Source organism: Squalius cephalus, assembly GCF_949319135.1.
Source record: "Squalius cephalus genome assembly, chromosome: 9".
NCBI classification, from domain to species: Eukaryota; Metazoa; Chordata; class Actinopteri; order Cypriniformes; family Leuciscidae; genus Squalius; species Squalius cephalus.
In genome coordinates, this window is record NC_137130.1 from 27,228,229 (window position 1) to 27,242,623 (window position 14,395).

General features: G+C 35.9%; 1 protein-coding gene across 3 annotated transcripts in view; it reads left to right on the top strand.

Moving 5' to 3' along the window:
- Positions 1–14,395, top strand: part of col4a2 (collagen, type IV, alpha 2) — a 115,885-nt gene that overhangs the window by 38,563 nt on the left and 62,927 nt on the right. For all 3 annotated transcript variants that reach the window (XM_079881649.1, XM_079881650.1, XM_079881651.1), the window contains exon 4: positions 1,475–1,555. In XM_079881649.1, coding sequence (XP_079737775.1) covers positions 1,475–1,555 — 81 coding nt within the window. The remainder of the gene's footprint in view (positions 1–1,474; positions 1,556–14,395) is intronic.

Genomic DNA, 14,395 nt, shown 5'->3' on the forward strand with positions numbered 1-14,395 from the left:
TACCTTATTTAGTGGTTGACATTCGCTACACTATCTTCTATCCACTATTTATCCACATATTTGATAAATATTTAAATGTTAAAAATGTGTATTATAAATCTGGGCTCTGCAGTATGAATATTCGAGAGGAGGGACATATAACTTTAGTCTTTCTTCTGCTAGAGGATCATGAATCTTTCTGAGGTCTTCTTTGTGACTTGAGGCAGGAGGCTCAATGTGGCCTTTGTCTGTTGCTTGTCCAGCATCTCATATCAGACGAACAGACGGAATGTCGCTGAAACACTTTGTCGCAGACAGTTTTGTCTTGGCCTTAAAGGTTTCATGGACACACAACTGTTTCAGCAGTATGTGGGATCAGTGTGTAGGTGTGAGCAGACATACTGCCGTCATTGAATGAGACCCTCCAAAAATGAGGTCCCCTCTTGCAAAGAGAATAATAAATCATGTATTCATTAGCTCAGTAATTTACAGACCCTCTTAACTGAATTCCTGTTATGGGTTAATGTTACGTATGTTATTAACTTTCCTTTATGGTGAGATTCCATAGCTAACTTAGTCTAACTAGTCATGCTTTGAAGGACATTTAAAGATGGGTATTAAGTTTTAAGCGTGTTTATAATTCACAGTTGCAGTTTCTTCAGTTAAGGGCAATTATTAACAAATTATTATTATTATATTTCTTTAATTCTATAGACCTTTTTATTGTATTTAGAATAGCTGCTTGCTGAAGCTAATTTCATAGCAACTATGTGTGCTAATAGATAAATCATGCACTATAAAAAAAAAATATTTTCACAACATATTTTTTATTGCTTTTTGTCATCATATGTTCTTCTCTGATTCTGATGCTTCAGATTATTTTAGTTAAAAAATAATGAATTTCCATATTTAAATATTGATTGGGTCTGGCATTAGGGTTATGCAATAAAAGCTATACATAAAATGCATTTGAAAGGTATCAAAGATAAAGGATGAAGGCATTTTAAAAGTTTTAATGTTGTCTTAACAAAAGTTTAAATCTATTAGTTTGAATTAAATAAAACCACCAACAGTTATCTTCCAAATTTGGAATATATATATATTTGTACCTTTGGTAAGTTAAACATTTTACATTCTCATGGATATTTTTGAAATGATCTTGTCCTTTAAACGACCAGGAAAATAAATAAACAAATAAATGATGGTCTGTTGAGTGACACAGTTTGACCAAGCACAGCTGCAGTGTCTGGAACATGATGGAGATTCACGTCAAGCTGCCACATAGAAAAACCAACAGTACAGTGACAGCCTCTAGCACAACATCACAACTTCGCAGCATTCTTGTCTGTTATCTTAAGGCTAAATATGCTGTGAATCAAATGTACTGTGTCATTTCATGTGGCTTAACATCTGATGGCACTGAGCAAGCTTTTTTAACCAACCAACTCAACGTGCCATTCAACATTGTCTTCACTCTTTTTCTTTTCTCTTTCAGGGAGTGAAGAAGAGCAGTGGACCATGTGGGGGGAGAGACTGCAGCGGAGGGTGTCAGTGTTATCCTGAGAAGGGTGCGAGGGTAAGTCTGTTTCAGTCTTATAGCTCAGCCTAAGTGTCTTTATCCATCCAGTGCTACTGTGTTGGATTTGAAGGGCGTGTCCATCATCAAATATGAAAACATGACTAGAAATATAACACTGCTAGACTATCGACAATGCATCAATGTTTTTGAAAAAGAAACATATTGGTGAAGCTGAAGAGTGAATGAACACCAGTAAACTGAAGCCTTTTCTATATGACACATCATATTTGAGATCCTAGATACACAACATAAAAGTAACATTACAACTTCTATCTGGATAAAAAGCAAGTGAACCTGAACAGAGTTACGTACTAGTCAGAAAGTGTTACTCCCATTGTGGATGTGATCTCCCCGTGACAACGCGCTGAAACATTAAAGCATACAAAAACATTCTATAGTTTTCTCATTGTAATGTTATGTATATGGCAGATTGGCGCTGTACATCTTGCACTTAATTAAAACATAGGCCTACCGTTGAAAAAATATGACAAGACAAAAAAAAAAAAAAAGAACACTGCTGGATTATTAATAATATCACCAATGTTTAAAAAAAAAAAAAAAAAAAAACATCTAAAAGAAATATGACTGTTTCAAAAAACCCAATCACAGTCAATAATGTTGGGCAGTGCCGTTTGAGCAGACGCTGAAGGGTCAATGAACACCGGTTAACTGAAGCGCTTTCCTAGCAGGTTTATAAACTCAACCAAAGGTCATCATATATTAAATTAACAAAATATATACACTATAAAAGTAACTTACATCTGCACAAAAGGATGTGAATGTGCTAGTGAACTTGACTGTGCTTGTCTGAATGTGTAACGCTGAAACACAGGCAACTAAAGCACAAAGAATTAATGTTATGTATATGGCAGATTGGCACTTGCACTTAACAGTATTTTCATGATCAAAGTGATTTAGACATCATTCAATTAACTTTATTTCGCCGGTCTGGACTGCATGTGCTACCCAATCAGACCTCAGGTACAGCCCCAAAATCAGTCACTGCGATCATCGTTTTCATGATCGATCGTCGGTCACTTCCGAGTACTCGAGGACTCATGCACATCCCTAAAATATAATGAAACAATCTCATTTGCAGTAAATAAAATGCAATACTTCAATGGATAAGTGCTAAATGATATTGATATTATCTTGTACAACACTTCTAAACTAACTACATCAAGAATACATAAAACTTCATTTCAAAACGCTGGCCAATTGAAGTTTGTTGAACTTATATTGAACTGATTATGTTCACTGAAGTACATAGCAACTTTAAATAACAGATAAGTTGCACTAAAGTTACACACTGCACTGCACTGAAGTTGGATGTCTTTTTTTTTTTCCATTTATTCAAGATCTCAGTTTTTTACAGAGTAATTCAGATTGAATTCTAGGTGTTTGATAGTGTTTCCGGCTGTACAAGACATGGCTGTTTGTTCACCAAATCTGTGACCTCTCATCATCTGTTGTAAAAGTAAAGCTCCTTAGGGAGGGTGAAGGAGAGAGGAAACACATTCCTTAGCATCAGGATATGAAGGGCCTTGTGAGTATGACTTGAGATGTCAGTTTGGTTGTCTTTTTTTCCTGCATTGTAAAGGAGCAGGAAAAGAGGTTTGATTGTTCAGTTGAGCCATTTAAAGTGCCAAGACTGCTGAGGGTAAAGTGCACTCATTCCAAAAGACATTTTTTCCTTTTGTTAAACATAAATGAAAACACAAAAGGGAAGGAATTGTAGACAAACACTCCCTGATTGTATTTCTGACGCACATGACACACAACAGAAAAGTCATATTTCTGTTCAGTCTGACGTTAAGCCAGCTTTTCACTTTGATTTATAGTTGTAATGCACGACAGGATTTACATTGTTAAACCAATTACATTCTGATATTTTTTGTAATATTAGCCATATACAGGGACTAAATATAAGCATTCACCCAGAATATTTACATTTACATTTGATAATTTAGCAGGTGCTTTTATCCAAAGCGATTTACAAATGAGGAATACAACAAGCAATTAATCTAAAAATGCAATAACATGAGAAGTGCTACTAATACATCATTCAGGATAGCACACGATAGAATAGGGAAGGATTGAGGAATACTGAGATCATCGCTGAATAAATAGTTTTTAGTTTTTTCAGCAGGCTGCAGTTAAGACACAATTTCTTGAAAATTCTCAGAACCCCCTAGCAACTCCATAACAACAACCTAAAAACACGTTAGCAACTGCATAGCAGCACCCTGGCAACCACCTACTGCTCTCCAGCATTGTGGTGGAAAAATTCAAAAGAGAGCAAAAATTATTCCATACAAAATTACTATCAAATTTCACAGTTTTGTTTCCTTCCAGGATCTGTCAGCATCTTACTTGAGCCAAACACACTTTTCCACTCCACTCTTTGTGTAGTCCTTAGTTTGATGTATGTGTTCATAAATGATGTTTATTGGGAAAAAAACAGCCACACAGATGTCTGGACACAGTTCATGTCTCCCACTGGGTCCCTTGTGACCCCTCCTCTGTCCGGCCTTGACATGTGAGGCCAGCAGGAAATAAACTTAAAACTAATTTGTGTAATAATGACAGGGACGTTTATTTTCAACATTTAAGTTGAGGGATATATTTTTGGCCAGAGGAACTGTGGACATTTTATATTATTATTTCTATGGCCTAATACAACTTGAAGTGTTTATTTGTACAGGAAAAAGTAATACATCTACAGTAGTTTGATGATTTAGATTTATTCGCAGCGGTATTTTATCAGAGAAAAATAGTCAAATGAATCTTATAGGATCATCCAATGGTTCATATTAAACACAATAAATTGTCTAATACATTTTATGAATGTAACTGTTCTGGCACTGCACAGCCTAACTGAATCTTTGTTTTGTTTTGTTTTGTTTTGTTTTGTTTTGTTTTGTTTTGTTTTGTTTTGTTTTGTTTTGTTTTGTTTTGTTTTGTTTTGTTTTGTTTTGTTTTGTTTTGTTTCGTTTTGTTTCGTTTCGTTTCCCATTACGAAGTATCAAACACTTTTTTTTTTTATTCAAAATGTTTTATATGATAAGCTTTGTATTTATACACATTTCTATTGTGTTCTATAAAGGAACATTATTTATCTAATGTTTTTTTTTGTTTGTTTTTTTGTTTTTTTTTTGGGCTGTTACTTTGTGAGGATATTTTATGAGATACTATGGACCTGTAGTGCCTGCCAGCCAAAATAACCATATTAGCAATATTCTTCATGTAAGTTGAGATTTGTTAATTGGAAGAAGAAATGTTAACACTTTAGTGAATAAAATGATATCACTATTCACTTCTCCTAGCAGGTGGTGTAATACGATACGTTTCAAAAGATAATTTCGTATGATAGTTTCTTGTTGTTGGGAAAGAAGCACAATTGCTCTTATCTTTCTTTTCTTTTTTTGGCTGTGGGAAAAAAGCAGATTCTCTATAAATTGATCCATGTTCCAGGTAAATAGGTTGTGCATCCTGCATCTCTTTTCATAGACTTCCATGTGTCTGTGTGAGAGAGGAAGTAATGGAGTACTTGAATTCCCTGTGTCTGTCCCGGTGGAAAGATCTGTTGAACTTTTTGTTTGTTCTCATTGTCCGTTTAATCACACACTTTCTAGTCCATGCCTTTACTCTCACTACATTAAAAATGGATTTATATTGAAGATTCATTCAGCCAGCATTATTATTTTGATATCTTTTTTGGAGATGTCACTTAATGTTATGGAACATTTTCTCTGTTTCCCTCCTTCAAACAGATAAAGTATTTCCCGAATGTCATCTTCATTTCCTCATGCCTCCTTACTGAAAGAGACTTTTCTTCTCTTGCTTCTCAAAGGACTTTTTTATTTCCTTTAAATATCACCCCTTCTATCTTCCACTTTGTCTGTGCCCTTTCCATATTCAGCTGTAGAGTCTTGGAAAAAGTCTCTTCAGATTTAAAGAGCACATAGACAAACAAAAGAAGCTTTGTAGACAGGGAGAAGCACAATATGCAACTGGGACTGCAACACTGAGAGAATTGTTTTTTATTTATTTATTTTTTTTTTAGTTGGGTGGGTGCAATCTAACAACTGCAATTAATCTCATGGATACAGAAAAGCATTGCCCCCACATACAAGAGACTACAGTCCTGTCTCTGTTATTGCTAGTGTGGGACAACATCGAGATCTATATATCTGTCTGTCTATCCATCCATCAGTCCATCCGCCCACCCAGCAGTTGACAACTCCAAAGTATTTACAGTACACCAGCCTACAGCCATCAGACTTTAAATCTCTCTTTAAAATGCACAAGTATGCAAAATACACACAGCCTTAATAACTTTCAGACTTCATGGCTTTTTCCAACTTTAAAAAAACTTTAAAAAAATAACCCTGTTAGTGCATTGTTAGTAAATTGTCGTTTCACTGGAAACACAAACCCTAACGACTTCGTTGAAAAAGTTTCCATAACAAATTCCTAATGGTGAATGCTTATCCTGCCCTCTTCTTCCTTCCTGTCAAGGGTTTTGGATTTTTGCATTTTTGACGATTAGTCTCCTTTAAGGACATATTATATATTGTTTTGACATTTCCTGTCTTGACAAACATTCCTCTCTATTTAAATGCTAGTGTCAAAGAAGAAAATGTGGAGGTCAAAATGGATCGGCCTTTAGCTTCCATTAAACTACACAATATACTAGAAAGTAAAAAAAAAAAAAAAAGTGACCTTGAGTTGTAAAAATGTATTTATGATTACTTTTGTCTAATATGTCATAAGGGACACATAAATAACTTAATGGCATTCACAGTACAGTAGTAAACCCTATATTCCAGCCATTTTAGATATATGTGGTCTACTAAGGCTATATGATAAAGATGCCCCTGTTTTACTAAAGGCCATGGCTCTTTTGTTTTAGTCTCAACACAGGAATTAGACCTGTAGTTTCCACTCGGTTGTCAGTCTAAACAGTGATCGAAGAGTAATCAACATGAGTGACTTGAAAGGAACCAAGCTGAAGGCCGCTGAAAAGATGCACTTGAGGTTTGACGTATGTTCGAAACATCTGTTTGCCTGTCTGAGTAGAGGCACATTTCCTGTAGAGGAAGTCTTGCTTTGGAGTGATTCACAATCAGTCAGTCAGTCTCATCCTATCATATCTTATCTGTCTACAATGTGAAGAGCTTTATTGCCAGGTACTGGTGCACCACAGAAAGACAAGCTTGTATAAAGATCAGGGTCAAAAGTGGCATTACTATTATTAAAACTATATATATATCTAGGCAGGTGGAGTAATAATATATATATATATATATATATATATATATATATATATATATATTTATATATAATTATTATTATATTTTTTTATAATAATAATAATAAGATTAATTAGATTTAAATAGATTTTCCATTTTTAAGCATCAGTTTGCCTGTCAAATAACCCCTTTTTCTCTGTGACATATAAGTAATCTAGTTCTTATACAGGAAGGAGCAGTTTAGTCTCTCATGTCTTCATAGTGAATAGAATCGGGTCATGTTATCTCTCTCTCTCTCTCTCTCTCTCTCTCTCTCTCTCTCTCTCTCTCTCTCTCTCTCTCTCTCTCTCTCTCTCTCTCTCTCTCTTTCTCTCTCTCTCTCCCTCTCCCTCCCTCCCTGCTCAGGCCCTTCTGTCCTGCTAATTTTCAGCTGTCATATGAAATGTCACCACAGGTTTTAGCACAGTGAAGTCTTACATTTTTGGAAACAATATATATGTATAGATTTTATTTGGAGAATGTATCTAGTTCAGCTAGTCCTAAGCTAGTCCTGCAGTGTGCTATCAGAGTTCCTCTGAAATTCTCCACCTCCCCAGCTCCACCTGCCTATAGATCTGCTTCGGGATTTATGAATAACTATTTATGCAGCAGCAGCAGCATCATATCTTACATGCTCACAGCAGCGTTTCTGTGTATCTGTTAGCAGTAGCAAGTCCTTACTTCGCTCTGCAGTTGCAGAAATAGTTAACAGTAACAGCTGCAGCATAGCAGATCAAGTCCACCAAGACCAAATACATTAATATTGCCATATTCAATAACATGCTAAAACTATTCAGAGAGTTGTTGTGAATGAAATATGTATAGACTATACACTACCATTTGGAGTAGTAAGATTTTTATTAAGATTCTTTCATTCTTCAAGGATGCATTAAATTGATCAAACTTGATAGCAAAAGACATTTCTAATGTTCTTCTCACTTTCTATTCATCAAAATAATCCTGACAAAAAAATATCTTCTACAAAAATATTAGGCAGCACAACTGTTTCCAACATTGATAAAAAGAAGAAATGTTTATTGAGCACCAGATCGGCTTATTAGAATGATTTTTGAAGGATCATGTGACGCTGAAGACTGGAGTAATGATGCTGAAAATTCAGCTTTGCCATCACAGGAATAAATTGCATTTTAAAATATATTCAAATAGAAAAGAGTTATTGTAATAGTATTTTGTATTGCTGTTTTTAATGTTTTTTGTTGTTGTTGTTGTTTTTATGCAGTCCTGGTGAGAATAACAGACTTTTTTTAAAAACATTAAACCATTTTACTAACCCTAATATTTAGAACTGCTGTCAGTTATCTGTAGTAATATAATATGGATAGTCAGATGTTCACATAAGAAAAGGCCTGCTGGGTCCAATACCAAATGAAAAAAAATAATAATAAATTGCATTCTTAAATGCCAATCTTCACCAATCCAGCAATTACAAAATTAAAATAAAAAAAGATTGTTGCAATATATGTAAGAAGGAGAGATTCCGTGTCGTGAATAACTTAATAGGTATTAAACCGGATTGGGAAAATCCATATAAATTATTTGTTTAGCAGTTGGTAGCTCGACAACACTGTTCCCTGTCAAATCCCCCTCAATCCCCTCAACGATGTCTGCAAGTTGGTAACACACAAATAACATTTTTTTTCATGACTGCTAATGATACTGGCATCTTCTGGAATCTACAAATGATCCAGCGGAAGAATTGAAATGACAGGATAATCTTTTTGTGGTTTAGTTTGGTGGCCAAATCAGCAACGGATCCTTTCCCTCAATTGACTATTGTGTGTAAGACTCAAGAATCAAGCTTCAAGAATGGACCTTCAGTCCACCCACGTTTGGATCTCTGCCCTGGTTGTCCAGTTGTCTGCTGGTGAGCAATGTTTTAGCACAGCTGGGACAGGAGTGGGTGGCAGGTCATTTTGTGAGAGAGAAGACATGAAGCGTGCTAAGTGATGTACCAAACAGCTACTGGATGAACCAACACAGTTAGTTTTGATTCTAGTTAAAGCTTGTGGGCGTTTGACAGTTGACTTGTTTTTTTTATGTAATATTAGAACTAGTGAGTAGATGTTACTACTGGGATGTGTGACAGTGATAGTGGTATCGTACAAATTGTGAAATGATTGAAATACCTGTTTTCTTTGTGCAGTATTGTCGGTCCCATAGCCTGAAAAGTCCGATGGGGAAACGGTGGCGGGAATTCTTTGTTCCGCTAAGTTTGGGAATGTACCATTGTTAATAGGGAATGGGAACATGGCCTAGTTGCCTCTGATACATTTCCTGTTCAATGCAATGTAAATTATATATTTTATTAAGAGAGTTGATTGTTTAATCTGAACGCTATGACCAAATCTTTCTTCTAGACTTGATATGTATGGGAAAATATGTTAACTGTTCTTGCTCACTTTGCACTTGTTCTCTTTACAGCTTATACTCTCCTTAAGTTCAGGAAAATAATCCACAGATAATGATGTATGTCTCATGTGTTTGACATTTCTTTTGACCAATGATTCAAATTCGTATGTTTTGCTCAGAAGGACATATGTAGCACTTTTGAAGACACAATATTAAATAATATGTGCTAATATGATTTCAGTGTGGGGGGAACTGCTAATTAACCTTTTATCTGTTTTTTTGTTTTTTGGTTTTACAACTGCTTTACAGCTCAAATAATTCACAATTTTTAATGAGTAAATAGAACATTTCTGCTTTTAATTTCTCTAGAAATTGGTCCCATTTACTCCCATTGTAAGTGCCTTACAGTAAACGAGAGACGAGCCAAAATAATTGTTTCGTGGTCATCAAAATGCAGTCGACTAAGCTTAATGTGACGAGAGGGTTACTTAAAACTCCATCAGCCTTGAACTATTCTAAGATGAAAAAAACAAGTTACTTAAAGTGACATAAACATTTCATGGTTTCCTCAAAGGAAACTTGATATTTCCAGCTCAAGAGGCGTTTGCTTTTATAAACCAGGTCTTTGAATCCCATGGATATGTCTGTTAGGAAATGAAAGGTGATGTGTCCGTATGATGTTATTGATTGTCTGGTGGAGCTCTTCTCATAGCACAGTTCCCCAGCTTCATTCTCACTTATATTACAGCTGGATCCCGTCTGCACTCATAAGCCGAGCCTCAGAGGGTTCATTCCTGAATCTTGAGTCAACGGCGCAGGTGCCTCAAAAAGTGAGGGGCCCAACCAGGCCTCTCAACACACGTGAATCTCATGCGCTCACATAGACGTGCTAATGGAGGAAACTGTGTAAAGACAAGGCATTTGGGAAACAGAATGAACCAAAAACTGATGGGAGGAAACATTTTCACCCACAGTCTGTGTTTACTCGCTGCATTGTTTACTGTAATATCTTTCATGTCTTCTTTCTTTAGCTCTGGACTGAATTACTTGATGCATTGTGAGGCATGTGTGGCAACACTTGGGCCAGACACCAAAAGATGATCTATCTGGGCCAATTAAAGCCAAATCTAAACACATTAAAAGTATAATAAACACAGGATATCAGTGTAGCTGATCTGTGTAGAATACATCCTCTGATGGACTTACTATGGCTGGACAGTTTCTTTCTTTCTTTCTTTCTTTCTTTCTTTCTTTCTTTCTTTCTTTCTTTCTTTCTTTCTTTCTTTCTTTCTTTCGAATACTGCTGACAAGTGGTTCAACATCTGCTTACAGATGTTGGCCTGTGTGTTGATGCTGATGATGCTTTTTTTTCCCCTTTCTTTTTACTTAAGGTCAGTTCAGTTATGCAGGAAGTTTTTTTTTTAAAGGGGGGGTGAAATGCTCATTTTCACTCAATCTCCTGTTAATCTTGAGTACCTATAGAGTAGTATTGCATCCTTCATATCTCCAAAAAGTCTTTAGTTTTATTATATTTATAAAAGAAAGATAGGCTGTACCGAGTCTTTCCGGAAAAAAACGAGCGTCTGGAGGCGGGCCCTGTGGGCGAAGCTAAAGCTGTGCTAACGCGCCGAGCTAGTAACAACACACAGAGACAATAGAAGCAGTTTTACTCACCGAACCTTTATCATTGTGACTGCTCGATCCTTAAGCATTAGACGATCTGCAAATCCGTCGATCTGGGCTTTGTTTATAAAACAATCATCGTCGAAATGCAGGGAACAAACAGTCTACACAACTCCGTTTATGCTCAGGAAAAACAAACTCCATCCACGGGTTCCTTAACGCCGGGTTCTTTGGGAATCTGTGCAGGGTTGTCTTGCCCTGGCAACCAAAAACCCACTTCTTTGGTGACATTGGCTTCCCAAAAGCCGGGCAGGGCGCTTTGATGGCGAACTGCTTTCGCTCTCTTGCTCTGGTCTACGAGTGCGCGCGCGCCCGCGATCTTACCGGAGAAGTGCCCTTAGGACCCATATAAGGAAATTCCGTTACATCTGACGTCACACATACCCATACTCGAAAAAAACTTTCCGAAGCTTGTGACAAACCGGAAGGACAATTTTTGGCACAGAAATACTCCTTCAAACGTACAATTTAATTTTTGAAACTTTGTCCATGTTTAGCATGGGAATCCAACTCTTTAACAGTGTAAAAAACTCAGTATGCATGAAATAGCATTTCACCCCCCCTTTAAGGAACAGGTCCAAAATAACAACAACAACAACAAAAAAAAAACAGCTAGGCCCACTAGACTAACTCAATTAGCCCCTTTAACTTTAAAATACAATTATAATTATTAATAATTATTATAATAATACCTTGGCATCCACTTTTGATTTTGTAAATGATTAGTTAGAATGATATCTGAAGGGTCATGTGACACAAGAAGACTGGAGTAATGATGCTGAAAATACAGCTTTGTCATCATAGTAATAAATTACTTTTTCTGTAGGCCATCTATAGGTGAATTGCGCGATGTTAAATATAATGCTCATTTTCAGATTAATATTTAATTTTGACTCCCACATGCATTATTATTTAGCTCTGGGTTCTGAGGTTAAGAGGATGTATTTGAAAATGGAGCAGGGAAATTCGGTTCGGTTTTAATGGCTGAACACCTCTGGCACTTTATTTAGTCACCTATTTCAGAGAGAGCAGCTATTTTTAGCACTAATGTCAGCACCACTGTGAATAAACATAGTGACCACAAAGAGTCTTTGGGGCACTTAGGCAACACAAAAATAATGATATGAATGTCAATGCATTTCATAACTAAATGTCACACCAATTTCTTTCTTTTTTTCTTTCTTTTTTTTTTTTAGGTTTTAAGGCGAGACACTACAAGTGAATAGGGTAACATTTTTAACTAGCAGATATCACCATGAAACTTTCCCAGTTGATTACCTACATTAAGATGAGAAAAAAATGTATTCTGTAATTTAATGTTTAGATATGCAAATTAGGCCATATCTAATTAAATATGCACTGATTTGCATATATTTAAAAAAAAACGAAATCTGAGTATTGGATAAAGCCAGGTTAAAAATTATTTTTTTATTATGTTCACATATTAGATGGGAAAAAAATTACAGAGGGATTTATGGATATCTACTTTTGTTATCCTGTAAAAATAGCCTTAAAAAATTATTTTCGCCATGTTTTTTGGAATAAAATGTTATATAAATCAGGCTAGGAATAATATATTTACAAATCCCTCTGTAAATGTCTTCATAATATAACTAGGTACAAGACTGGAAAGTTTGGTGTATATAGGTGCTACTGAAGTGGAGATTTCAGACTTGGAGTATGAGAGAAAAGTCATTTTGAGAAAACGGGCTTTAAAGATTTATCATCAGCCAATGAGATTGCACATTCAGCCCTTTTACTTTCACGATTGGTTGCTGATAAAAAGGAAATGACCATATTTGGATCCGACAGGATTGTACAGGAAAGAGAGAGCTTCCTAACGGTGCATGTGATGACAGGGTGCAGACAGTGATTGCGGAGCAGCATGTTGATTAAGAACGCCAACTTTTGTTGAATTTATGAGAAATCTACAGACGCAAATAGACAAAGTGTAATAAAATAAAGACCTAAATGTGTATTTCGGACTTTTTTTCACCACAAGTCTGAAAGAAGACATGTTATTGAAGACAAATATCCAAAAATCTCAAAATTGACCAGTAAAAAAAAAATGTTTTTGCCTGTCGTGTCTCGCCTTAAATGATAACATAGAATTTAATGAAAACAGGTACATCTGTAAACCTCTCCATACACATCTGTATTTTCGATACATTCTGCAATATACTAACTGGGTATGTTAATTTGACCATTCAGCATAAGAGCCCCAGCAAAACTTCCATACATGGTGTTCTGACAAACAGATAATGTATTAATGTATTCTATGTTAAACACTACAGTTGCCTCATGTCACTAATGTTTCATGCTCATCCGGGGGTATATTTGGAGACCATGTCAGGGGTTGCAGTTCATTTAACCTCCCACTGGAGCTGATTTTATTTAGTCTATGACTAATCTTCACAATGAAATATCTCCGGTCCTTGGGAAAAAGCGATAGTCCAAATACACGTTAGGCTCTGGGACTGCTCCCACACAGATACAGCACATATACCCCCAATCCTTTTTTCATATGCGCTCTCTATCTTTTCCCCATAGTATTTATACAGTGTTGTTAACTGGGCTAAAGGGCTGGAGTGGTTGCCATGGTTCATACTGTTGGTTTAGTAACAGATATCTCCCTTAAGGAAGGAAGGAATCCAAACAGGATGGTGGAGAGATAGATTCAGAGAGATGCACTAAGTGGGTGTCTGATAATGTCAAAATTTGAAGTGTCATCCTTGTCTGATGTTTAAGCAAAACATTTACAGTGGCCCAAAAAGTATTTAGAAATTTTAGCCACTCTTTAAACAATATGAATGACATTGTATTAGATACAAAGTATCAAACCAAGAGTCATCCCAACCAACAAAATAAAAAAAATTTGATACCATTTTACATTAAAAGTAGGGCAGGCAATTTCGGAGAGGCTAACAATAGCAAGCTAGCTTTGAAAGCATGAGATCTCACCCTCCCACCCTCCAATCATTGCATTTGGACCGAATGCAATGATTGGTCAAACAGTTTTTGGTCCTGAGACTTCCACAGAAGAGTTCTTAGTTCAGTTCTAAGTTCACACAGGTGTCCCATCCCAGTAATCACAGTAATCTACAGAACATGTAGTTCATCACATTGCATGAACATGCTCCACTAACACTAGACATCCACAAAGTGGACAAATACGTTCCTTAATGTTGAACAGTATGTTGAGGCTCACCTGCCTGTGTGATTTATGATATTTTCTTTTGCTTTCTAATTTCAATATCTGATCTAGAGTTGCCATGGTACCAATAGACAATACAAGTACCATGTTCAGTACCACAGAAACAAAAATAGGTTATATATAACAACTGAATAGTCATTGCTTCGAGTTTATCAAGTAATTCTTCAAGTATACAAAAAAAGGAAAGTAATTAAACAAATAAAAACAGTTGACCAAAGATACAATTCCAGTATAAAGTGACTGAAGTTTGTAACAGAATTACATATTCAAGAACAT